This window comes from Bos grunniens, chromosome 25, assembly GCF_055505025.1.
Source record: "Bos grunniens cultivar Pamir isolate PY7600 chromosome 25, Bosgru_T2T1.0, whole genome shotgun sequence".
Lineage (NCBI taxonomy): Eukaryota > Metazoa > Chordata > Mammalia > Artiodactyla > Bovidae > Bos > Bos grunniens.
In genome coordinates this window covers 9,898,736-9,925,432 of record NC_141189.1, presented here as the reverse complement: position 1 = coordinate 9,925,432, position 26,697 = coordinate 9,898,736, and the positions used below count along the sequence as shown (strand labels likewise).

Genomic DNA, 26,697 nt, shown 5'->3' with positions numbered 1-26,697 from the left:
TGGGACACAATTATAGTTCAAAACATTTACCTGAAAAAAAATTAAAAACAAAACCAAACAAACATTTGCTTGCACAAAAAAGACAAATACTGTATGATTCCACTTGTATGCAGTACTTAGAGTAGTCGCATTCACAGAGACAGAAAATAGAATGGTGGTTGCCAGGGGCTGAGAAGTGGGCAGGGGGGAAGAGGGGTTGTTGGATGGGTTTCAGTTTTGCAAGATGGAAAGAGCTCTGGAGCTGGGTTGCACAAGACCATGAATATACTTAACACTACTGAACTGTACACTTAAAAATGGTTATGAGGGCATGTCTCATGTTATGTTCACTTGACCACAATTGAAACAGTTTGTAGGGGGTAAGGAAGAGAAGGATTGGGAGTTTGGGATTAGCAGGTACAAGCTATTATATATAGGATGGATAAACCACAAGGTCCTATTGTATAGCACAGGGAACTGTATTCAACATCCTGTAATAAAGCATAATAGAAAAGAATATGAAAAAATATATCTACATATAACTGAATCACTTTGCTGTACAGCAGAAATTAATGCAACGTTGGAAACCAACAATAAAAGTTTTTTAAATTTACTTTATCTGCAGAAGATTGTGACTGTTTTATGGCTTTGTAAGTCTCACAGAGGATGACTTTATGTGTGGGGATAGTTGTCAAAAATAAGCACTTTGTAGGCACAGAGTATGAAGAAGTTAGGATGCTGGGGGGAGAGGGAGTGAAACTGGTGAAGGGAATTAAGAGTTATGAGCCTCCAGTTATAAAGTGAATCCGCCACAGGGATGGAAAATAGCATAAGGGATATAGTCAATAATATTGTAATAACCTTGTTATTACAAAGGGGCAGACGTTGTCTGCAGACTAAGTCTGTTTCCAGACTTATTGTGGTGATCACTTTGTGCTGTATGCAAATGCTGAATTACTGTGAAGTACACCTGAAACTGGGCTTCCCAGGGGCTCACCTGCCAGTGCAGGAGACATGTGAGATGCAGGTTCGATCGCTGGGTTAGGAAGACCCCCTGGAAAAGGAAATGGCAACCCACTCTAGTATTCTTGCCTGGAGAATTCCCATGGACCAGAGGAGCCTGGCGGGCTACAGTCCATGTGGTCTCAAAGACCTGGATTGAGCAACTGAGGACATACACACATCTAAAACATTAGAGTACATCAACTATATTTGAAGTAAGAAATGAAAGAAGAAGTAGTGAGGCTGGGCCAAGGATGTGGTTAGGATGATACAAGGCGCTACAGACACGCAGTGAGGCTGCATCCCAGTGGATGTGTGGCCTGTAACAGAGAAGTACCTGGACCCCAGCAGCCTCAGTTTTGCTTTTGGCCACAAGTTGCTGCCTTTCCTTGGTTTCCAAGGCTGCAACACACTGTTGATTCTGAAGAGGGGATGTTCAATGCACATTTATTGTCTACCAGGACATTTCAGGACCACATTTTACAAGAAGGCCTTTTTTCATTTGCTGTTAATCCTGGGAAGTTATATGAAGCTTTTTGTTTTATTACAGAATAGTGTTGTTGTTGTTGTTTACTTTAGGACTTATTTTGAAAAATAATGAGTTCTATTCAAATGTATGCAGATACCTTCCAGAGAAAGGTAATATAGCAAATTAATCTTGATCAGATAGTATGGACAACATTTCTGGAGTTTTTTTTTTTTTGGTCATGCTGTGCAGCATGTAGGATCTTAGTTCCCTGACTACGTATGGAACCTGGACCCCCTGCATTGGAAGTGTGGAGTCAACCACTCACTGGACTGCCAGGGAATTTCCTGGAATATTTATATTTGATGACTCTATTAATTAATGCCTCTGACTTAAAACTAACCAAAAACTGCTAATATTTTCACTAAAGGGACTTACTAAACCCGGTCACAATAAATGAAGTACTTAAAATTAGTTAAAAGCTCTGAATCTAAGCATCATTTTGAAGAAGAGATGAGGAATAGAGGAAGGTGTTGAAATAATGTATCGTGGTAGTCATCTAGTGCCTTTGGTTATTTGGACATTAATTTCAGAAGTGTCCCTATAATTATATTAAATTAAAGATCTCTAAAATTACAGGCCATAGATTTGCACTTTCAATGTTGAATAATTCTATAAAGGTGCTAGTTAAAATGCTGCTCTAAGACTAGAATGAAAGGATGTCCATTTAACTCAGTGAGGTCAGGCTGGCTTTAGCCCCCAAGGGATCTGTTAGGTTGAATCCGAAGCAGCTGTTTAAGAGATTCATTTAAGCAAAAGCTTTGGTTTCTTGGCTGGCAGTGTCCCCAGCAAGGAAACCACGTGACCACTCGGGGTAAGGCCAAGTCCCGTCAAGGACATTCAGAGGTTTATGAAGTGGCTGCTTCAAGTCCATACCCCACCCCAAAAGGACTGTGTCCATTGCCCCGGGCTGGGGTGAGGGCTCCCTGGTGACTCTGATGTGCAGCCAGGGAGGAAAACCAGCCAAGAATTGATTGACAGGAGGGTGATGACTTTGGTTTTACTTCCATTGTCTGTCCTGGATGGGAGTCCCACAGATTAAAGAAAGCCAGTGGGTAAAAATATTTTAGTGACCTGGTAAATGGCTGCTCTAAGTCCAGCTAACATGTACAGCACATGAAGCATTTAAAGTGTTTTCAAGGATGTTCTCTGCTTCGGAGGCTTCCCTGGTGACCCCGCAGCAAAGAATCTGCTTGCAATGCAGGCGACACGGGTTTGATCCCTGGGTCAGGCAGATCCCCTGGGGAAGGAAATGGCAACCCACTCCAGTAATCTTGCCTGGGAGATCTCATGGACAGAGGAGCTTAGCGGGCTACAGTCCATGGGGTCACAAAGAGTCCGACACCACTTAGTGACTAAACAACAACAACTCCGCTTGGCTCTCTACAATCCTGTGAATAGATATCGTTGTCATTATGTTTGTGGTTGAATAAAGCTGGTTTAGAGAGATCAGGTGAGGGGCCCAGCTGGCAAGGGGCGGAGCCCGGGCTCAGACTGGCTTCATCCATCTGTCCCTTTGTTCTGAGACTGAAACAATTCTCTTCTGTAAGGGCCCATCCATTCTACCTTTTGTTCTCTGCTGCAATTTAGCCAGCTTGGTTCTTTTTCTTATTCTTTCTCTTACGTGTAAATTGAGATCAGTGTAATTGCCGAGAAACTAGGAATTAAGAGGGCAGCCATCCTGAGAGAGAAAAGTAAGGGACACAGTTGGTCGGTCTTGAAGCATGAAACACTTCCAGATGCCAAAATCACTTACCGCCCGCTTCACGTTGTTTGGCAGGGCTAAAATTAAATACTGCTTTGCAGTAGCTGTGGTGGGAATTGAAATTTTGCATCTTTTGTTAGACACTTTGGAAATGACCTTGAAAGAGAGGAGAACCTCAATTTGTGTTCCTTGGGAAAAAATACTGTCAAGAGAAGAGCAGCGACACTTGAAAACAGTTTCCATTTTTTAAATCAAAGGACTCGTAAATCACGGATTTTATTTCAAGACAGGCAAGATTCAAGCACAGGAAAGAGAGCACTTCATTGGTAAAAATGTTTTTAAAAATTTCAAGCGAGATTATTTTCTGCAACTACTTGAAGAACTGCTGCCACCTCATGGAAAATTTTGATAAACTTCCAGTTCAGTGGAGAGTCCACGTTTGCTGTCTTCCAGGATCTTCTAGTCACCGCTACTGGGACCAAAACCTCTGGAAATCTTTGATCTGCAAACTGAAACTTTTATTTATTTATTTTTTTGTTATTTTTATTTCTTCTTATTATTTTTAAAGAGTTTTTTTGATGTGGACCATTTTTAAAGTCTTCGTTGAATTTGTTATAATATTGTTTCTGTTTTATGTTTTGGTCTTTTTTGGCCATGAGGTGTCTGCGGAGGGACCCCACCCCTCACCCCCTCACCCCCCACCCCAACAGGGATGGACCTGTAATCCCTGCATTAGAAGGCAAAGCCCTAACCCCTGGATCTCCAAGACTGTTCCTGAAGCTTTTATATCCTTGGAGGTCACTTCAAGAATGGTTAGCATGTCATAGAATCAAAGGGATTAGCTATTAAGTAACAATACTTATTTTCAAAACATTTTAAATGAAAGAAAGTTTAATTTAAAAATTTAAATAGTTACTTTTAAAATAAAGAAACATGATTTCAATTGCAATTGAAATGAGCAGAGAGGACCTAATGATGAACTGTGCTCCCTTAAGCCCTTCATCTTTAATATTTTAAGAACACTTCTGGAACAAGGAGACCAATGCTAGCTAAACATGGCCAACCCCTTCACACCTGCCTGGTCTCGTACACACATGAAATGACCTTCCCACCACTGGGTTCAGGTGGATTCTTTTTTCAAAGCTCCACTAAGAGATGCTCCTTCCTGGAAACATCCTTCAGCCCATCCGGGCAGAGTGGGTCATGTTTCCCTCTTTGTTTCTGCAGGAAACTGTGCCCACTCTTAGGGTCATTATTTACTCTTACCGTATTTACTGTTATAGCGTCTTATTATTCTTCCTTTTACTGTAATAGTTTTGTGGAGAGAATGAATAGTGTGAGAGCTGGGAGTTCCCACTCCGAGTTCAAATGCTGGCTTTGCCTATTACTAGCTTTATAGCCTTGAGCAAGTTTTCTCTGACGCAAAGGGGAGATAATAATAGTCTTACCTCAAAGGGTTATTATAAGCTTTCAATGAGCTAGTATCTATTGGGTGCTTAGAGTAGGGCCTGGCACAGAGGCAACCCTCTGGAAGTGTGACCTCTCATTGCTACTGTCCACATTTTTTTTTAAATTTATTTTTTAATCAGAGGGAAATCACTTTACAATGTTTGTGTTGGTTTCTGCCATACAACAACACCGATCAGCCATAATCATACATATATCTCCTTCCTCTTGAACCTCCCTCCCCTCCCCTCATCTCCCCCCTCTAGGTCATCACAGACCACCAGGCTGGGCTCCCTGTGTTATATAGCAACTTCTCACCACTGTCCAGATTTGTTTTTTGAATTTTGGCTGCACCGTGCTGCATGTGGGATCTTAGTTCCCCAACAAGGGATCAAACCCAGGTGGCTGCATTGGAAGCACAGCATCTCAACCCCTGGATCACCAGGGACGACCGTACTGTCCACATGGTAATAGCCCATGAGCAGGTCTGTCTCTCCCTAGGACGGGCCTTTTTCACCTGATTCCTCCATTTAGAACAAAGTGAGTCAATCAGTTGTGTTTAGTGAATGCAGGCATACACAAACCGAGATGCTTAAAAACTCATTTTCCACGCAAATACTGTCCCAATAGTGATCTCTGACAGAGCGTGTGTGTGTGCTGGGGACCAGAGCTCTCTCGCCCCTGCCCTGGCATGTTCCAGCTCCACTCTCCAAGTCCAGTTCTAACATGTACATGTTACACCGGGCTCCAGGCCGCCTTGGGCACCAAAGTAGTCAACAGAAAACATGTAGCCCAGAACTGAATCTGTGCCCATGATGGTAACGCATCTGGGTCAGAAGCCCAACGTGGGAACTAAGGTTTCCTTTCCAGATCCTGAGCTACAGACACCCCTGGCTGCCCCCCAATATGTCCATTTTCCCCTCTTAGTTTTTTTTTCTCTTTCTTTTTTTAAAAAATGTTGTATATGAATCACTGGTGGCTCAGACAGTAAAGAAACTGCCTGCAATGCAGGAGTCCTGCGTTCGATCCCTGAGTCAAGGAAGATCCCCTGGAGAAGGGAATGGCTACCCACTCCAGTATTCTTGCCTGGAAAGTTCCATGGAGCCTGTCGGGCTACAGTCCATAGGGTCGCAAAGAGTCGTACACGACTGAGCAACTAACACATTCTTTCACTTTATAAGTTCAATGAAATAGTAGTATATATACGTAAATACAAATATATATATTTAATATATAAATATAAATGTTTGGATGTCTATCATTGAGTCTTTATTCAAATTCAGTTAAAAAGATCTTTATTGAGTTTGTTACCATACTGTTTCTGTTTTACGTTTTGGTTTTTTGACCACGAGGCATATGGGATCCTAGCTCCCCAACCGTGGCTCAAACTCACATCCCCTGCATTGGAAGGCGACGTCTTAACCACTGGACCACCAGGGAAGTCCCTCTTAGTTATTGCATTAACCTCCTCGGGCCGTCAGGATAAAGTACCATAAACTGAAAATAAAAACGTCAGAAATGTATTGTCTCATAGTTTTGGAGGCTAGAAGTCCAAGATCAAGGTACCAGCAGGGGTGGTTCCTTCTAAGGGTGGGAGGGAACACCTCTTCTAGGTCTCTCTTCCTTGGCTTCCAGTGGTTTATCAGTGGTCTTTAGAATTCCTTTGCTTTCACGTGGCATTCTCCCTGTATCTCTTCATATTGTCTTCCCTAGTGCTTGTCAGTTTCTGTGTCCAAATTCCCCCCTTTATTTGTGCATTTAGGGTCTTCTTTGCTGTGAGAGGGCTTTCTAGTTGTGGTGAGCAGGGGCTACTCTTCATTGCCCTGCACGAGCTTCTCACTGGAGTGGCTTCTCTTATTACAGAGCACAGGCTCTAGGCTCAAGAGTTTCAGTAGCTGCATGCCGAGGGCTGTAGAGCGCAGGCTCAGTAGTTGTGGTGCAAAGGCTTAATTGCCCCGAGAGGCATGGCCGAGGGAAGCTGGGGCCAGGGGATGCACAGCAGGAGCCTTGTCCTGTGACCTAGCAGGGCTGGTGGAATGTAGCACTGGCCCCGGGTTCCCAAGTGATCCTGGCTTTCAGGAGCAGGGCTCAGTTACCTCTCCGGCTCTGGGGGTGGGGTGGGGCTTGACTTGCAGCTGGATCCCACCGTACCTGCAGCTGAGAAGGGCTGCGGCACACAGGATCCAGGTGTCCAGACCAAATCACAGACAAAATCATGCCACTGATCTATGGCTTTCCAGTGAGTCTTCAATTTCTGGAGCCTTCACGCTCCCCACCCTGTGGCACCGAGGGGTGGGGGTGTGGGCCACAGGGGTTCTGTCCTGGCCCCGCCTCCCCCAGTGCTTCCTCCTGGCTCCAATTTCCTCTCTGTGGCAGCCAGGGGCTTCCTGTCCTCTCTGGCTGTCTGAACAACTTCCTCATCTTGCAGCAGGTGTCTGGATTGCTTCTGAGAAACGCAGACAGGCTGGGAGCAAGCGGAGAGCCTCTGGGATTGTTCAGAGCTGTTCATCAACAGCTCAGCTTGATGGGGGCTTGCTAGGCTCAGCCATGGGTAGTGGAGGAGCTGAACTGAGCCTGTCTGAACTGAGCTCTGCTTCTTCCTCCATCTCCCCCAGCTCAAAGACCACCTTCTCCTTGCAGATTAACAGAGTCTGGCTGCCAAGGTAAGGTTGCCAGAAAAATACAGGAATTTGAATTTCAGATCAACAATAAATAATTATTTTTAGTATAAGTTCTATCTCAAATATTGCACAAGATATACATAGACTAAAGGATGATTGGGTGTTGATCTGAAAGTCACATTTAACGGAGCACCCCAAATTTTCATTTGCTAAATCTTAGGATGAGATGCCTCTGGCTTTCAGTGTTCAAATCAGATTTCTCAGAAAGAGAACAAAAGAAAAGAAAAAAAAACATCTGGTGGAGAGAGTAGTGTCTGACAACAGCTGCCACTGCTCAGGGTCTGAGGGTGGAGAGACCTCTTCCCGGTGGGGGGGCACCCCCGAGATACAGAGAGAGGCCCAGACTGGGAGTGGGCGCCCAGGTTCAATCATGACTCAGCCACCAACTTCCTGTGGGTCACCCTGGGCAGGGGGTGGCCCTGCCTGACTCCCAACATGCTGTCTGTGGCCTCAAGCACCCATTTATTCATCCCAGTGGTCCCAAGAAACCCTTACGTGTGTCAGACTCAGGCTTGGGAGAGAAGCGTGACTCCTGGACCTTTGAGCAGCTGGCCAGCAGTTGGTATGTGTAGGACAGAGAAACGAAAAAGGATCCTGGGACTTCCATGGTGGTCCAGGAGTTAAGACTTTGTGCTTCCAATGCAGGGAGTGAGAGTTCGATCCCTTTTTGGGAGACTAAGATCCCACATGCTGTAAAGTGTGGCCAAAAATTTTTTTTAAAAAATGAAAAAGGATCCCCATGATCCAAGGAGATAGAATTTCCTCTTCCCTCCTCCAGATAGAGAGTTATTCAGCTCCCACTGGGCCCTGAACCATTCTTTTACTGGTGCCCGTGGCCACTCAGTGATCTACAGGGGCTGCCTCTTGGCAGCATCACCTACTGTGGCATTTAGAGTACTTAGCACTGGCACCGTCATCACCAGCAAAAAGCCCTCTCGCCAGGTACTTTTTCTTTACAATGAGGGAGTTTCAAGATGCTCTGGAGGGACTTGCAGGATTGGGTTGGATCAACACAAGCTTGAGTCTCCCAGACACCCACCTATAGTGTCTATGGGCTTCTGATCACCTGGGTTTGGGCCAGGGAATCTTTGATGGCAAGCTGAGGATGGTATGGTCAATATTACATGTTTTTCCCAGGATGGATGGATGGTAGGAAAAATGGTCTTTTGTGTGTCTGTCGCTCAGTCATATACAACTCTTTGCGATCCCATGGACTGTAACCCACCAGGCTCCTCTGTCCATGGGATTCTTCAGGCGAGAATACTGGAATGGGTCGTCATTTCCTCCTCTAGGGGATCTTCTCAACCCAGGGATCGAACCCGCGTCTCTTATGTCTCTTGCATCGGCAGGCGGGTTCTTTACCACTAGCACCACCTGGGAAGCCCAGATGATGGGGTACATAGGGCCAGATCCAGAAGGGTCCAGAGCGCAGGGACTTCTGTCCCAGTGGAGTTTGAGGTGTGCTAACCTCCTGGCATGTGGAGGCATTCTGGTTCATCCACTTGGAAGCGCTCTGAACCTGTACCGTAGAGATTTTTATGATAACTAAATTACGTAAGCAAGACTGATGAAATCATTGGCTACTGGTGGATAGTCAAATCCAGTCTAAAGTCTGTTCACCTGCCAACCAGCCCCCTTCCTTAGGGGTGGTCCAAAAGTCACCTCATTAACATAACATGTTTCAAGGGCTTGTTATGAACTACAAAAGACATTTTGTTGTTTCATCAGGAAATCCCAAGGGTTTTAGGAGCTGATACTGGGAAAACAGATTAAAGCCAAAATATATATTTCTTCTCATATAGCAATATCCCACTGGTTGCATGATAATTCTATGTTTAACTTTTTGAGAAACCCACAGAACCTTCACCATTTCACATTCCCACCAGCAATGAAGATTCCAATTTCTCCACATCCTCATCAACCCTTGCTATTTTCTGTTTTATTTTTTATAATAGTCTTCTTTGGCTCACAGATCAAGAATCTACTTGAAATGCAGGAGACCTGGGTTCAATCCCTGGGTCGGGAAGATTCCCTAGAGAAGGGAATGGCAACCCACTCTGGTATTCTTGCCTGGAAAATTCCATGGACAGAGAAGCCTGGAGAGCTAAAGTCCATGGGGTTCGTCACGACTGAGTGACGAACACAGCTAGAAGGTGGTACCTCATTGTGGTTTTAATTTGCATTTCCCTAATGATTAATGTGAAGAAGGCTGAGCGCCGAAGAATTGATGCTTTTGAACTGTGGTGTTGGAGAGGACTCTTGAGAGTCCCTAGGACTGCAAGGAGATCCAACCAGTCCATTCTAAAGGAAATCAGTCCTGGGTGTTCTTTGGAAGGAATGATGCTAAAGCTGAAACTCCAGTAGTTTGGCCACCTCATGGGAAGAGTTGACTCATTGGAAAAGACTCTGATGCTAGGAGGGATTGGGGGCAGGAGGAGAAGGGGACGACAGAGGAGGAGATGGCTGGATGACATCACCGACTCAATGGACCTGAGTTTGAGTGAACTCCGGGAGTTGGTGATGGACAGGGAGGCCTGGCGTGCTGCGATTCATGAGGTCGCAAAGAGTCTGGACACGACTGAGCGACTGAACTGAACTGAACTGAATGGGTAATGATGTTGAGCAGCTTTTGATGACTTGATGGGCCATTTGCATATCTTCTTTGGAGAAATAGACACCTAAGTCTTCTGCCCATTTTTCAGTTGGGTCGTATGTATTTTCTTTTGAGTTGTTGGAGTTCTTTAGATTCTCCACACAGCAACCAGAGTGAGTTTTTAAAAAGCATCAATTGGATGGTATTGCTCCCCTGATGAAATAAAACTATTTGGTGGCAGCCAGGGCACTGTGGATGAAGTCTTGCCCCACCAGCCCCATCTCACGCTCTCTCCCCTTCACCCATCCTTCACCCCACCTCCACAGAAAGCAGCCTGCGTCCTCCCCACTCGCCTCCCCAGGGCCCCATGCCCTGCTCCCTCTCTCTTGAGGCTTTTGCCTGCCTTCTGCTCTTTGCTTGGCTGACTCCTACTGACCTTTAAGGGCTCAGTTTCATCCTTGACTCTTCCCTGGCCAACTTCAGCCTTGGTTCCTTATATCTTGTTCATTTCCTTCACAGCTCTGGTCTTGTAGTTACATGTTGGCTGTTGTTTTTTTTTAATCCGAGGATGAGATGGTTAGATGACATCACTGTCTCAATGGACATGAATCTGTGCAAACTCTGGGAGAGAGTGGAGGACAGAGGAACCTGGCATGCTACAGTCCATGGGGTTGGAAAGAGTCAGACACGACTTAATGACTGAACAACAATTTATTTATTGATTTGGCTGTGCCAGGCCTTAGCTGTGGCACATAGGATATTTTAGTCACTGAGTGGGGCAAGCTCGTGGAGAAGGAAAGAGTGTCAGAGACCTCCCTCCCCCTCAAAATGAGGCTTCAACAACCTATCAAATGGGAGAAACGAGTTGCAAATCATACAGTTGATAAGGGGTTAATGTGGTACTAGTGGTAAAGAATCCTCCACCTGCCAGTGCAAGAGACATAAGAGATTCTGATTTGATCGCAAGGTTGGGAAGATCCCCTGGAGGAGGAAATGGCAACCCACTCCAGGATTCTTCCCTGGAAAATTCCATGGACAGAGGAGCCTGGCAGGCTACACTCTATAAGGTTGCAAAGAATCAGACACGACTGAGTGACTTAACACATACAACACACACCCAAGATGTATAAAGAACTCAAAAGTTAATAGCAAAAGTAAACAATCTGATTAAAAAATGGGCAGAGGGGGAATTCCTGGTGGTCCAGAGGTTAGAACTCCATGCTGAGGGTCCAGGTTCAGTCTCTGGTTGGGAAATTAAACTCCTAGAAGCCACGAGGGTGCAGGCCAAAAAAACAAAAGCGACAGAGGGAGTAAGACAGAGAAAGACAAACATCATAAGATATCACTTAAATATAGAATCTAATAAAAACGATACCAATGAACTTCTTTTCTAAAACGGAAACAGAGTCACAGATCTCAAAATCTTTAGAAAATTGGCATTAACATATATATACTACCGGGGACTTGCCTGGCAGTCCAGTGGTCAAGATTTTGCCTTCCAATGCAGGGGGCATGAGTTCAATCCCTGGTCATGGAACTAAGATCCCACATGCCTCATGGTGTCACCCCCCCACCCCCCCGACCCCCCCAAAAAAGAAGAGTGCATTTCAGGGAATCCCTTGGCAGGCCAATGGTTAGGACTCCTCACTCTCACTGTGGGGCTTTCCCCGGTGGCTCAGATAGTAAAGAATCTGCCTGCAATGCGGAAGACCCAGGTTCAGTCCCTGGGTTGGGAAGACACTGGAGAAGGAAATGGCAGGCTACAATCCATGGGGTCCCAATGAGTCAGACATGACTGTGCAACTATCATTTCACTTCACTTCACTCTCACTGTGGAGGGCTTGGGTTCAAGCCTTGGTCGGGGAGATGATTCCACAAGCTGTGCAGTACTGCGAAAAAGACTCCCAAAACACAAAAAACAAGACACATATACACAGTACTGTATAGAAAATAGATAACTAACAAGGACCTGCTGGATAGCACAGGGAACTCTAGCCTCATTTTGAGGGGGAGGGAGGTCTCTGACACTCTTTCCTTCTCCAAGAGTTTGCCCTGCTCCGCAACTAAAAGATCCTATGTGCCACAGCTAAGGCCTGGCACAGCCAAATAAATAAATTGTTGTTCAGTCATTAAGTCATGTCTGACTCTTTCCAACCCCATGGACTGTAGCATGCCAGGTTCCTATCTATATCAATGTTCTGCTATCATGCTATCAATATTCTGTAATAACCTATATGAGAAAATATATAAATATATATGCACACACAATGGATTATCAGCCACAAAAAGAATGAAATCCTCCTATTTTCTACAACGTGGATGGACTTAGACGGTATTGCTATTGTTCAGTTGGCAAGTCGAGTCTGACTCTTTGTGACCCTATGGACTGCAGCACACCAGACTCTTCTGTCCTTCACTATCTCCTGCAGTTTGCATAAATTCATGTCCATTGAGTCAGTGATGCTATCTAATCATCTCAATCTCCGCTACTGGACACAAAGTCAGACACGACTAAAGCGACTGAGGGCACATGTGCATTTAGGAGATGTTAGGAGCTACTGTTTCAGGCCGTGTGTTCAATAAACTTTTTTTTTCACCCCCAGGGGACAATAGCACATTGTGTGGTGTCTTCTGAGAGCGCCTGCTGGGCCGGGACTGCCTGGGGAGGCTGCACAAGAAGAGGATCTTCCTGCTGGACCACAGAGTGGGGCAGACCCTTGTCAAGCAAAGCAAAGGGGGCGGGCCAGCCAGGCTGAAAGCTGGGGCAGAGGCGTGGAGGTATGTGAGCCTCTAGAATGTTCTGAGAACAGCGAGGACATGGTTTGGCTGGAGCCCAAGGCACACTGGGACATACAGAAGGAGCTGTAGGGGGCTGGGCCCCAGATGCCAGAGCGAGGCCGAAGGATTTCCTCCCGGGGCAGCGCGGGAGGGAGTGTTCAGAGCTGTGGTTGAGGAAGGTTCCTCTCTGCGGCACTTTCTCAGATGCCAATCCCAACATCTGTGAGCCAAGGACTCGGCTATAATTGGGGATTGTGACAACACGTCTAATTAACAGTTTTAAAAATATGTGTATGAGCCTGCGTGTGAAGTGTAGACGTGTGAGTGTGTGTGTTGTGTTTTCTCTAGTCCTTCCAGCTGTGCCTCCTGCTCATGTCCCTTTCCTGTGGACTGAGAAGAGTGTCTTAGCAACTTTCCTGGGCAAGCCTTGAACTGGCTGGTACCCACTTCCCCCCACCCCTTTTTAAATGTACTTCTGTTCTTCATCAAACAAGGAAGAATTGCCCACTGCTTTTCTGTCCGGAGTTGGGGAGGGTCAGCTCTATGTAGGACCCACCCTGGGGCAGTGCTTGGTGGCCTGAATTCTCTGAGTCAGCCAGGCTTAGTTTTGAATCCTGGGTCAGTGCTCAATTTTTCCTAGTTGTGTAACCCCAGATAACAGCCCTTGATCTTCTGTGAACCTCAAATTCTTCATCTGGAAGAGGAAGAAGGAATATTTACTTTGCAGGGCTGCGAGGATTAGCATTGCACACAAAAGGTCTTACCTAATGGCTCTGACATTGTAGATGGTTAGCACAGAGTGGTTATTTTATTATTATCTGCAAGAGTGTAAGCCAGGTGGAATGTTTTTGGTACCTCTTGTAGCACCGAGTGTTTATCCTGGCTCCCATTTCCTGCATCTTAAGTGGGTGTTTCAGGGACACGGATGTTGAAACAGCGGGCTTCTGGAGTCCAAACACTTGACCAGAATTCAAGCAAGCAGGCTTTCATGGTGGAAAAATGGGCAGAGGCACCTGTCATGGTTCCCCCGAGACGGACTTGGGGGAGGGTGGTGGCGGCAAGCTTACTGGATTCACTAGGAAGGAGGATTTAGAGTTACAAAAAAGGAATTTCCTTGTGGTCCAGTGGTTAGGACTCCATGCTGAGGGCGCAGGTTCGATCCCTGGTGGGGGAACTGAGATCCTGCAAGCAGTGAGGTGCAGCCAAAAACAAATTAAGAGAAGAATCATAATGCATGTTTTTTGTTTTCCTTTTTTTTTTTAAAGGAGATGAAATGTAAAACTTATGAAGTAGAGAGTATCTGATTTAGACTAGGTGGTCTGGAGAGGCCCCAAAGGAGGGGACATTTCAGTGATAGGTAAAACGGGAAGGCACAGCTACGTGAGTTGGGAAGGAAGAGAGAGGCTGCTTTGTGATAGAAAGGTGGTGCTGGGGAGATAAGATCAAGGGGGCACAGAGGACAAATCAGCCTAAGAGAGTTTTGGGGATGCTGGGGTCTGCTTTAATCCACATCTCAACTACTACCTACCTTTCCACTCCTGCATCCTCCAACCTCGATTACCCAGAAACATCAGCCTCTAGCCCCGCTCCTTCCCTGTTTTCATGCTTCAGTTTCCTCATTGAGAAATCCTGAAGACCATTTCCCCCAAAGAGCACTGACCTCTTATCGAGCCACTAACACAAGGCTTCAAAGAGGTGCTATGGTCCATCTTTTCTTTCTTCTTCTCTGCTGGGGCCAGGTGGGAGGGAGGAGACCCTCTACTTTGGAGGTCAGTAGACAACCCTCAATAAAACTTGGACTTTTTTTTTTTTTAATGTATTTTGGCTGCTCGGTAATTGCAGCAGGCAGGCTCTTAGTTCCCTGACCAGGGATCAAACCCAGGCCCCCTGCATTGGGAACCTGGAGTTTTATCCACTGGACCACCAGGGAAGTCCCCTGGCTCCTTATTTAATTAAAGAAGTATCTGGAAGGGCTGTTGTGAAGCTCCTGCCAGCAGAGCTCGGGCTCACCTTCCTCTTTTCAGTAGAAGGGGGGCAGCCAGGCAGGTGAGGGAAGCTCCCTGCAGGGGAGCAGGTATATCGAACTGCTGCCCTTCCCCCCTCCAGCCTCACCCTGGCTTTGTCCCTGCTCCGATGATGATTGCTTTATTACTGTTTTCAGTCTGATATAATTCCGGCATTTTCCATAATCTTGATCTTTTCATTGATACCAGATTTCTATGCAAAGATTTGTATATAACATGATTATGTACCCACCAGAATACATTCCCCAGCAATTAGAACGTTTAAGATGCAGCTCCTAACGTTGCTTCTGCACATTCCTCATTTATTACTTTTGAAAGTGTTTTGTGATTTTTTTTTTTTTTGGTGCATGTGTTTACACATTCAATAACAATTCTCATTTAGAGTTGCAAAACACGAAGCCAATTTTGAACCCAGACAGATGGCAGCTAAATGAAGTTTAATTAAAGAATGAGCGCTTTGAATCAAATCACTTTAAAAAAGTACAGTACACTGAGATTCTGGGGAGGTTGCATAAACAGCATCTGGGCTCTCTTGCGGAAAGCAGGGCCTGCTGGCAGATCTGGGGGGGAGGGGAGGGGCGGGGTGGGCACACTGTGGACCAAGCAAGCAGGCGGGGTAGAGGGTGGAGGGGAGGCGGCCAGAGGCCCCTAAGCACATCCTCGGTACTCAGCCCGGACACACCTCCCAAAGCCCCGAGCCCCTGGGACGGGAAGGAAAACGCATACAGATCACCTCTTGGTTCAAAAGCTTTGACTTGGGAAGGGGGATCCCCTTTATTTCTGCAATGAAGCCTGGCACCAAGGCACGAAGGTTCGTTGCACCAACCCACCTATTTGCATGCGTCCGAAAGATGACAAAGGCGGAGCGTCCGGCCTTTCGGGGTTCCAGCGCCCTTCCCCGGGGCTCCCCGCCTCTCCGCGCAGCCGCCGGCTGCACCGTCTGGAGCACGCAGAGCCCCGCCCGCCCCGGGCAGGAGCCACTTCCGGCTCTGGCCGCAGATCTGAGCGCGGGGGCGGGGCGGCCCGGACCGGTCTAGACAACCGGGAGGCGCCAGCCCGGCGGCTGGGGCGCCAGGTGGGCCCGAGCCTCGGGCCGGCCGGGCTGCAGGGACGCAGGCTAGTGGCCAGGCTGGAGGCGCCCTCACTGCCCGACGGCTGCCGTGGAGAAGAAAAGGGCACAGATCGGTGGCGTGGGAGGCAGAAGAGGGGGACAGACAGGGAGGGCCGGGAAGTTGGCACTGAATGCTGCAGGGGAGGGAACGCAGTGGGGGCTTTTTAATGCCGGGAGAGACAGGATTAGATGGAGGAAGGCTGAGTGCCAGGAGAGAGGGTCTGACTGCAAGGTGGCAGTTACTATGCGGTCCTTGATCTCCTAAGCAGTTGATGCCTTGAGGGCGGTGGGTGGTCAATGGTAGGGGGTCACTCCTCCCCTGATCTTGGAGATTAAAGGCAGACTGGGCTCAAAGCCAGGGAAATGAAGATGGAGTGGAGGGCGCCGGCAGGTCCTGGGGCCACTGGAATGTGGCAGAGAGGGGAAAAGTCTGGGTGGGGGCATGCCAAGCTTGTGGTTCCTGCTTCTTGTGTCCTTCCAGGAGGAAGAGAGTCTGGAAGGCTGGGACAGGACCTTGCCTCTCAGCTCTGGGCACTGGCTGACCCAGAGGGCTGGCAGGAGTTCCTGGCCTGTTTGGATTGTGTACTTAGCTGACTCAGGACTCAGTTCCTCCGCATCGTAGGCTTCCTGCTGGACCCTGGCTGGACGCTGCAGTCCACCCTGACCCCTCCGTGCCCCAGCACTGGCGTCTAATTGACCTCCAAGTCCTGTTGGCTGACCTCCTTGTTATTCTTCACCTGGCCCAAACCCCCACCAGCTCTGTCTGGAACAACGGCAAGAGCCTCCCATGTGGACTCTGGCTTCTCTCCCTGCGGGGGAAGCCAGGCCCTTCCAAAATGCAGACCTGGTCTTGGTTCTCCCCTGGCACTCCATGCTGTGGCTCTCACCAGCATCCCTCCTCACCTCTGCCCAGCCCACAAGGTCTTCCACTAGGACCAGGGGGAAAAGGATACAGTGTGGCTGCTGAGCACCAGGCTGGGCCAGCAGCACTCACGCTGCATTTCTGCCCGGGTTCACCCCTCATCTAGTACCACATGCAGGGCACAGCCTGTGGACTACCCTTGCCTACCTTTCCATCTCACTTCCAGCCACCCTTCCCCTGCTCCAGCGACTCCTTCTCGTCCCTAGAATGCCCAGGTTCTCAGTCTAGTCTCCCTGCCTTTGCACATGTGGCTCTCCCCCACGACAGTGTCCAGCCCCAGCCCTCCCTGCTTTGTCCTGCCAACTCCTAAGACCCTGATGCTGGAAAAATTGAAGGCAGGAGGAGAAGGGGACGACTGAGGTCGAGGTGGTTGGATGGCATCACTCACTCAATGGACCTGAGTTTGAGCAAGCTCTGGGAGATTGTGAAGGACTGGGAATCCTGGCAGGCTGTAGTCCATGGGGTCGCAGAGTTGGACACGACTGAGCAACTGAACAATAGTGTGCTTCAAGGACCGTTTCTTGAGTCTGTGCTAGGTAAAGGCACCCTGCCGTGTGCTTCCAGGGCGTCCTGTCCTGCCCCGGCTTCCCCATCAGGACTGAAGGAGTGGCCAGTATGGCAAGCCAGACCCTTTTGACTTGTCTTTCTGAAGTCCAGTCTCATCACTTCCTTCACCTTTCCACCTGTCACCAAACTGGTCTTTCTGACCAGTAGCTGTGACCCACCACTCTGCTTAAATACCCTGAGCTCTAGCAAAAACCTGGGGGGTTTCCCAGGTGGTTCAGCTGTAAAGAATCTGCCTGCAAATGCAGGAGACATGGGTTTGATCCTTAAGTTGGAGGGTTCCCATGGAATAGGAAATGGCAACTCACTCCAGTATTCTTGCTTGGAAGATTCCACAGACAGAGGCACCTGGTGGGCTACAGCCCATGGGGTTGAAAAGAGTCAGACACGACTGAGAGACAGAGCACGTACATGGTAGCCAAAACCTGCCTCAGGGACTTCCCGAGCAGTATGTGGTTGAGACTCCATGCTTTCAAAGCAAGGGGTGCAGGTTCAATCCCTGGTCTGGGAACTAAGATCCTACGTGCTGCACAGCGAGGCCAAAAAATAAAAAACAAACCAAAAGCCATGTCACCTCTCCAGGCCCAACCCAAAGGCCCCGTCTCCAAGACATCTTCCCTCCAGCTATGGAGATTCCATGTCTGCTTATCATATCTGACCTTCTTGACGGCACCTGTTATTGGGCCCAGGACAAGACGACCCTCCACCACACTGCACGCTCCCTGAGGCCAGGGGATTGGCCCTGCACTTCACCTTCTTCTGGTACTGCGTCCTGAGGTCATGTGACCCCAGCAGCAGCAAAATGAATGAAGCCTGTACCCAGGGCCCTGTGGTCAGGGCCGTGGCCTCTGTTCTTGGCAAAGACGGAAGGCCTGGGCAGACCAGCTGAGCCAAACTTCCTGACCTCATTCCAGGGACGGCAGCTGCAGCCACAAATTCCAAAAGAGAACAAGTAACAGTTAGGAACAGAGGCAATGCTTTTTTTTTCTTTTTTTTTTTTTTTTTACTTATTTAAAAAGGCCTTGGCGGCAGGAATATAGTGTAAAAATCATTGGAAAAACTAAAAGGCATCGATACATATTCGAATATACACTTTGTACATAAATTACATTTCCTTTAGTCTTTCTGAGTGAGGTCCTGATTCAGCACTGAGGTCTAGTAATTCAGAGGTCCCGGGAGTTGCACGTTCAGGCCGGCATAGTCCACCATGTACATTGGCCATTGCTAGAGAGAGGGGGGACAGACAGCCTGGGTTAGGACTCCAGGTGACTCCGAGAGCCCCCCGGGACGCTTTCTGAAGGACTTCCTTGGATGCTATTTATTTTGAAGCTGTGGGAGGCCCAGAGAGGGGGCTGTGACTTAAGATCTCACGGTTCACCAGTGACCGTGGGGCCAGGGCTGGAGCTTTCTGATCTGTTCCCACCTGTGTCCCAGGGACCAACCGTCTGGGCAGACGTGGGGAAGAAATTGGGGATTGCTCAGAACAGGTGGCCTGAGCCCCATAAACTCAGCCCCCTCCAGGCCTCAGGCTCCAGAGCAAGCCTTCCTGTCTCTCTGGGTGGCGGGAGGGTTGAGGGACCCTCTGTGAGCACCCTGGCAGGGACAGAGGCAAAGCCTGAACTTCTGTGCTTTTCAGGAAGGGGTCCGAGCATAAACAAACCCTAAAGTTTTCAACTGGCTTCCAATATTCTCCCCATTGAAATCAGAAAGAACCCTTGAATTGTGCCTTTAATGAGGCTCTCCTCTCGAGAGGAGCCATGTGACAGAGCAGGTGGTGATCTGCAGGTGGGGTGTCCATCCACCACTGACCAGTGTGAGGCTGCAGAGTTAATGTGCTTCTGTCCCAGGTTTTCCTCATCTAAGTACTGTGGGTAACACCCATGCCGCACAGCCCTGTGGCTCACAGCATGTGATGTGAGCACAGAGATTAGTCTAGCATCCAACTGTCCTGGGAACCCGGGAGTCTGCTCAAGATCCTATCGAGTGGGAGGAGGTGTCAAGTCCCTTCCCACTCTGAGGCCTCAGCTTGCCCATCTGCATAGTGGGCCTGTGAATTCCTTCCCCCGGGTGCCTGTGAGCACCTGATGAGAGGAGAGGTGGACTAGCTCATGGGTGGGGCAGGCAGGAGAGTCTGCAGACCCTGCTCAGCACCTGGCGTCACCCTGCACCCTGGACCCACACCCCAGCGTAGACGACCCTGCCCGAGTGCCGGCTGAAAGCCAGAGGGAAGAGCAGTCAGGTCCTGTTCTGCGCAACTTTACCACGAGCGAGATCTGGTTGGTGGATGCTACCGACTCCGGGTTAGAGGAGGAGGAAGAGGAAGACGAGGAGGAGGAGGAGGAGACGGAGTTCCCTTCGGAGACCCGCTTTCTCTTGCGCTTGGGAATGCTGCTGTCTTTGGCTGGTGGGAGAAAGGGTTGCTGATGCCGGGTGCCAGGGCCACTGTGTCTTGGCTTCCTGACCCTTCCTTGGAGAAGGCCTTATTCGCCGGTTTGAAGTCCTCTGCTCAGAACTCAAGGCTCCTGATCCCCCAGTGGCTGAGGCCCATCTCCGCAGCCGCCTTCCCTGAGCAGCCCCCACACCCGACTTGCCCACCCTCCTCCTCCCGCTCACTGTCTGCTTTGCTGACACTATGGCCTCCTCCTCCAGTGAGGCTTCCCCAGCAGGCTCAGCTCAGGCCCAGGGTTTCCTTATACCCTTCCCGGACCAGGTAGAGTCCAAAGTCCCAGGCTCCGCAGAACTCCCAGACTCAGAGCCATACAGCCTTGGGTCTCAGGGAGAGTCACTTAATGGCCTTGTACCTTCAGTTTTGTCACAGATAGAATGTGAGTGAGATTCTGCAGGTTTGCTGGGAGCGTCTCACGAGATAATGTACCTGGTCCCCAGTAAATACTCAGCAACTAAGAACTGCTATCAGTATGGTTGCTACTGTTACCGCCGACGTGTGATGACCCAGATCTGACAATGCTGTGACAAACGACAGGTCACAGGCATTGGTGGACAGGCAGTGTCCCAGTGGAGAGAAAGCCTGGTTTAGAGCCAGAAGCCCAAAGTTCAAACTCCACAGCTGCCACTTACTAGCTGTGTGACCCTGGGAAAATAATGAACCTCTCTGAGCCAAAAGGGTTTGGAAACTGTATGATATAAGACTCAAAGGAGACTAAGAGTATGAAGGAACCCAGTACTAAGCCCAGCGCAGAGCAGGACCAGCAAGGGTTGTGCTGTTATTGAATCCAGTTCATGTGATTATGGACTTCCCTGATGGGCCAGGGGTTAAGAATCCACCTGACAATGCAGGGGACACGGGTTCGATCCCTGGTCCGGGAAGATTCCACATGCTGAGGGGCAACGAAGCCCGTGTATCACAACTACTGAAGCCCGCACGCCCTAGAGCCTGTGCTCCCCAACAAAAGAAGCCACCGTGATGAGGAGCCCTCGCACCGCAACCAAGCGGAGCCCCTGCTCGCCACAACTAGGGAAAGCCCGCCCATAGCAATGAAGGCCTAGTGCAGCCAAAAATTTAAAAAAATTAAGATTTGCAGCTGTGTATTGGGAACTTCCCTGGTGGTCCAGTGTCAGGACTCCACGCTTCCACTACAGGAGCTACAAGTTCCACCCCTGGTCAGGGAACTAAGATCTCCCTTCACGGTGTGGCTCCCCTCAAATATTTGCAGCTGTGTGCTGCGTAAGTGGAGATTTGGGCTTGACTGAGGGGATACAGCTTATTGACACAGCCCACGGAAAGGTCTTAATGACACAGATAAGGGCGTGCTGGGCCTGGGAGGGCAACTGTCTAGCTGGTGAAGCAAAGCCAGAGGCTGGGGTCTGGATGCAGTATGAGTGGAGATCCCGGGAAATAGAAGACTGTGGAGGCAGAAGGAACCCAGGCTATGAGCCAGGGAGGAGGGATTTTTGCAGGAGGCTCCATGTGCAGACAACTCAGAAGTGCTCACCCCGGGCAGTGGCCACCGTGGGGGTCACTGTAAGACCCTAAAGGTGGCCATGGTGGGGGTGGTGGATATGTCTCTGATAAAATGAAAGTGTTAGTTGCTCAGTCATGTCTGATTCTTTGCGCTCCCATGGACTGCAGCCTACCAGGCTTCTCCATCCATGGGGATTCTCCAGGCAAGAATACTGGAGTGGGTAGCCATTCCCTTCTCCAGGGGATCTTCCAGGCCCAGGGATTGAACCCAGGTCTCCTGCATCGGCAGGTGGATTTTTTTTCCTGTCTGAGCCACCAGGGAAGCCTGTAAGTCTCTGATAATTTGTCTCAAACTCTCCTCCCAGAGGCCTCCATGGGGCCTTCTGCATGTTTGCCTCTGACTTGGGAGCAGCTCCCAAACCTAGTCACCTCCCTATCCCATGCCATGCCCTTGGCATCAGCACATGCTAGAAGGCTGTGGCATTACAGGGGAACCCTGACCATTTGGAGTTAGGACCTTACGTCTCAGGCTGGGGTGGGGTAGCCTCATTGAATCCTGTCACTGTCCCCACTGAACAGCCATGTTGGGGCCTACAGTCCATCGTGGCCTGTGGTTCAGATGGATGGTCAGCACACCAGGCTCGAGGAGGCCGCCAGCTCACTGTGTGGCCTTGCTAAGTCCCTTCCCCGCCCCGTCCCCCCCGGGCCTCAGTTTCCCAACTGTACCATGAGAGGTGGGACTAGATCAGTGTGGTTGTTGTTGTTTGGCCGTGGCAAGTGGCCTGGGAGATCTTAGTTCCCCAACCAGGGATTGAACCTGGACCCTCAGTAGTGAGAGTGCAAAGTCCTAACCGCTGGACTGCTGGGGAATTCCCTGTAAATCAGTGTTTCTTAACCAGAGGTGCACCTCCCAATCCCTGGGGCTCCAGCCTCTCGAGTCCTGTGACACACCTGCTTGATCAGAATCCGAGAGTTTCCCAGATTCCAGGACCCCGAAAGGTTCTAGAAGACTAGGGTCTACTGCAGGTGTTGCCCTGAAAATGCAGGCAGAGTCCAGGGGCCCAGCCAGTCTTGGGCAGCGCCCACATGCCTCACCCCTGCAGGGCATAGGTCACCCCCTCTCCCCACCTCAGGTGACTTCCCCATCCTACCTGACGCCCCCTCCTGCTGGCTCCTGCCTGTCCCTCCTTCTCTCTAGCTGATCTGCCAGGCTCAGCTCTCCATGGCAGGGCCTCTCTGAAGGGCACCTGCAGGCTTCCTGGGGCCTTCTGGGGATACTGGCCTTGCAGAAGGTCTCAGGCTCCCTGGGAAGTTCCAGGCAGGACGACTACACTTTCCTCTATCGCGTGCCCCCTGGCTCAGCTGTGTCTGGTCCCCAAGAAGCAGAAGGGTGGCCTCTTCAGCCTCCGACTTACCTGGCACCTTGGCGTCACTACAGATTTCTGCAAAAGGTCTGAAAAAGAGAGAAATGAGGTGGCAGTCAGAACACCAAGTTGCCCCTCCCCCTCCTCACCTGCTCCCTGAATGTGGGCGACATTGTAAGATGAAGAAGCTGCCACCAATGCTGGAACATTAGCCAGGAAAGACCCGGATGAAAGCAGTCAGTGTCCCCGCCCGGAGCAGGCGGGGTGATGGCAAGCCTGGCACTGTCAGTGCCCAGCCAGGTAGGTCGCCCCTTGGACTGGTTTCCTCTAGAAAGCGAGGGTGTCGTCTGACCAAGTGATCTGAAGTGTGTGCCTACATTTATGTAAATGATATACGAGATAGCACTATTTTTTAAATATATATATATTTTAAAAAGGAACCTGGATTCTTTTTTTTTTCTTTTAATGTTTATTTTTATTTATTTAGTTTTGGCTGTGCTGGGTCTTCGTTGCTCTCTCTAGTTGCGGCACGTGGGGGCTACCCTCTAGCTGCAGTTCCAGGGCTTCTCACTGTGGTGGCTTCTCTTGTTTCAAAGCATAGGCTCTAGGGCACACGGGCTTCAGTACTTGTGGCTCCCAGGCTCTAGAGCACAAGCTTAGCAGTTGTGGCACACAGGCTTAGCTGCCATGCGGCATGTGGGATCTTCCTGGATCAGGGATCGAACTCTTGTCTCCTGCATTAGCAGGCGGTTTCTTTACCACTCAGTCACCAGGGAAGCCCTAATATGTCTTTTACTTTTTATTTTAATGATTATTTTACTTGCAGCATTATTATAAGAACCCCCCAAATTAGATGTAACCTAATTATATATATATATATATATAATGGGTATTAAAAGAAAAAAGAAAAGTGGAAACATGGAAGGAAAAGCCCAGAATGTCTTCTCTCTGGGAGGTACACCTATTGGGGGTGGGTGTGCATTTTCTCCTATTTGCCAGAAATTACTTCAAGGGGTGAACATACATGGGAAGAGAGGGAAACCTCTACTTTTCATCTGAGGCCCCGCTGAATAATGTGGGGCTTCCCTGGTGGCTTAGCTGGTAAAGAATCTGCCTGCCATGCGGGAGACCTGGGTTCCATCCCTGGATTGGGAAGATCGCCTGGAGAAGGGGAAGGCTACCCACTCCAGTATTCTGGCCTAGAGAATTCCATGGACTATATATAGTCCATGGGGTCACAAAGAGTCAGACATGACTGAGCGACTTTCACTTTCACTGCATAATGTGATTTCTCCCCCCAGATCTATAGATATTTTATTGCATCTTTCAAGTATCACGAGTCCAAACAATCCTCTGGCACACTGCTATTTCTGTAGCTGGACAACTCAGATCAATTGAATGATACAATTTTTTGGACACAATTATTTTTACTTTATATTATTTTATTAAAAAATAAGTTTTGGCTGCTCCCCTCCAAAAAAAAGTTGTATTTTTTAAATAAAAAAGCCACAATACGTGTGGCTTATGGAATCTTAGCTCCCTGACCAGGGATCAAACCCAGGCCACCGCAGTGAAAACGCTGAATCCTAATCACTGAACCGCCAGGAAGGTTGAGACTCTGCGCTTCCACTGCAGGCAGTGTGGGTTTGATCCCTGGTCGGGGAACTAGATCTCATATGCTGACACTCTGTACAAGGACTTCAGCTACTGAGCCTGGGAGCTGCAATGAAGACCCAGCATAGCCAAAATAAATGAATGAGTGAATAAATACATAAAAACTTAAAAAACCCTCAAAAACATGGAGTGTAAAATTGGAAAGAAAATGTGGGTAGAAGAGAAAGTCAAAGAAAGGCACCACCAGTGTTAACTCTAAATAGGAGGGTTATGGGTTATCTTCCTTCCTTCTACCTTTTTGTATTTTCCAGGTTTGTTGTGTGTATTTTTTTTAAATCCGAAAAATAATCAAATAAACTATTGTATTTAAACAAGTATATAGGGATATACAGTAAAATACAGACAGAGGCTATTTCTAGGGTTGGGGGTACTGAATTACTGTTATTTTCTAAATAGAGTAAAACAGGTAAAAATGAGTGGTATAGTAAAAAAAAAACATCAAATTTAATTAACATTGAAAAAATAAATACCTATGAATGCTGAGGCCATGTGTTTCAGTTGAAAGGGGTTAGAATCAGGACATCTGGCACTATAGCCTAAGTGCTTGTGTCCCTGAAGAATTCACATGTTGAAAAAAAACCTAATCCCCAGTGTGATGGTATTTGTTGGTGGCACCTTTGAGAAGTGATTAGATATGGAGGGTGGAGCCCTCATGAATAGGATTAGTGCCTTTATATAAGAGGTTCCAGATTGCTCCCTCATCCCTTCCACCCTGTGAGGACATAGTGAGAAGACGCTCACTGTGAACCTGGAAGAGCCTCACCAGGGCCCAAATCTGCTGACATGTTGATCTTGCGCTTCTCAGCCTCCATGACAGTGAGAAATGAAGTTCTGTTGCTTAAGCTGCCTGGTGCGTGGTGCTCTGTTACAGCAGCCTGCACAGACTGAGATGGGTAGGTCTGGAGCCCAGCTAACCCACTGTGACTTACACTGTCCCTTTCTCACTCTGGATATCTGTTTCTTCATCTTTTAAGAGGAGACTGCTGGGACTTCCCTGGCAGTCTAGTGGTTAGCATGTGGCCTTCCAGTGCAACAGGTGTGGGTTCAAGCCCTTGTCAGGGGAGTTAAGATCCCAAACACCTCGAGGCCAAAAAACCAAAACATAAAACAGAAGCAATACTGTAACAAATTCAATAAAGACTTTTAAAATGGTCCACATCAAAAAAAAAAAAAAAAGATGAAAGACAGCTAGGCTGTCTACCGGATTCTGTGCAAGTGAGAGTTTCCTCTCTCTCCTTTTCTCGCTGTTTCTGTTTTGGACTCCTGGCTGGGAAAGCTCTGGGGGTTCCCCTCCCAGATCCAGACAGCACCCTCCCTCCCCCATGCACCCCCAACCCGCTGGGGCAGGTGCCGGGGGCACTCACTGGAGCTGGTTGATGATGACCATGCGGACATGCTCGCGGGCCTTCAGGATCTTCTCCAGCCGGTGGATGTCGTATGTGTTGGGGTTCCGGAAAGGGATGTCATCAGGCAGGCCTGTGACCTCAACGGCATCTGGGCTGTCCCGGATCAGTTTATAAGGGACCAGCACGGGCCGGTTCAGACCCAGAGCCTCACCTAGAGCGCACAGGGGGTCAGGGTGAGGAAAGATTCCCCGGTCTCAGGCGAGCTCTCTGGGGAAGGGCTGGGACTTAGCATGGCCCACCTGGTAGCCACTGTACCCCAGAGAGTTTGTAAGTCAATACACACCACTGGTTTGTTTGTTTTAACCCAATTAGCAAAACTAAAAATCCAGGGGTGGGGGATGAGGAGGGAAGGACTGGGAGTCTGGGATTAGCAGGTACAAGCTATTATATGTACAGGATGGATAAACACCAAGGTCCTACTGTGTAGCACAGGGAACTGTATTTAATATCCTGTGATAAACCAGAATGGAGAAGAATATGAAAAAGAATATATATATATTTATAAAACTGAGTCACCGTGTACAGCAGAAATTAACACAGCATTGTAAATCAACTATACTTCAATAAATTAAAAAAAAAAAAATCCAAGGAATTCCCTGGAGGTCCAGTGCTTAGGACTCCTTGCTTCCACTGCAGGGGGCATGGTTTTGATCCCTGGTTGGGGAACTAACATCCTGCAAGGCCAAAAAAAAACATATATAGATGTAAAATCTACTCCTGTTTTGTTGGAAAAAATAAAAGTCCTTACTTAGGTATTTATGGACTAAATGACGGGATGTCTTAGGTTTGTTTTAAAGTACTAAAGCTATCAAACCATGCCTATCGAATTCTGTTCATGGGATTCTATGTGGAGAATACTGGAATTCTCTATGGAGAAGTCTCTAAGCAAGAATACTGGAGTGGATTGCCATGCCCTCCACCAGGGGATCTTCCCAACCTAGCGACTGAACCTAAGTCTCCCACATTGGCAGGTGGGTTCTTCACCACTAGCACCACCCAG

The 26,697-nt window shown here is 48.5% G+C and overlaps 1 protein-coding gene across 16 annotated transcripts in view; it reads right to left on the bottom strand.

Moving 5' to 3' along the window:
• Positions 1–10,624: 10,624 nt before the first annotated feature.
• Positions 10,625–26,697, bottom strand: part of GTF2IRD1 (GTF2I repeat domain containing 1) — a 125,789-nt gene continuing 109,716 nt past the window's right edge. For 11 of the 16 annotated variants that reach the window (XM_086374592.1, XM_086374591.1, XM_086374589.1 and 8 more), the window contains 4 exons: positions 25,656–25,848; positions 22,669–22,706; positions 19,593–19,732; positions 18,310–18,555 (listed from right to left, as the gene is read on the bottom strand). In XM_086374592.1, coding sequence (XP_086230718.1) covers positions 18,487–18,555; positions 19,593–19,732; positions 22,669–22,706; positions 25,656–25,848 — 440 coding nt within the window. In that variant the 3' untranslated portion in view covers positions 18,310–18,486. Of the gene's footprint in view, positions 11,195–18,309; positions 18,556–19,592; positions 19,733–22,668; positions 22,707–25,655; positions 25,849–26,697 lie in introns of those variants that run through there. The other 5 variants (XM_086374599.1, XM_086374601.1, XM_086374603.1 and 2 more) reach the window with 3 other exon arrangements.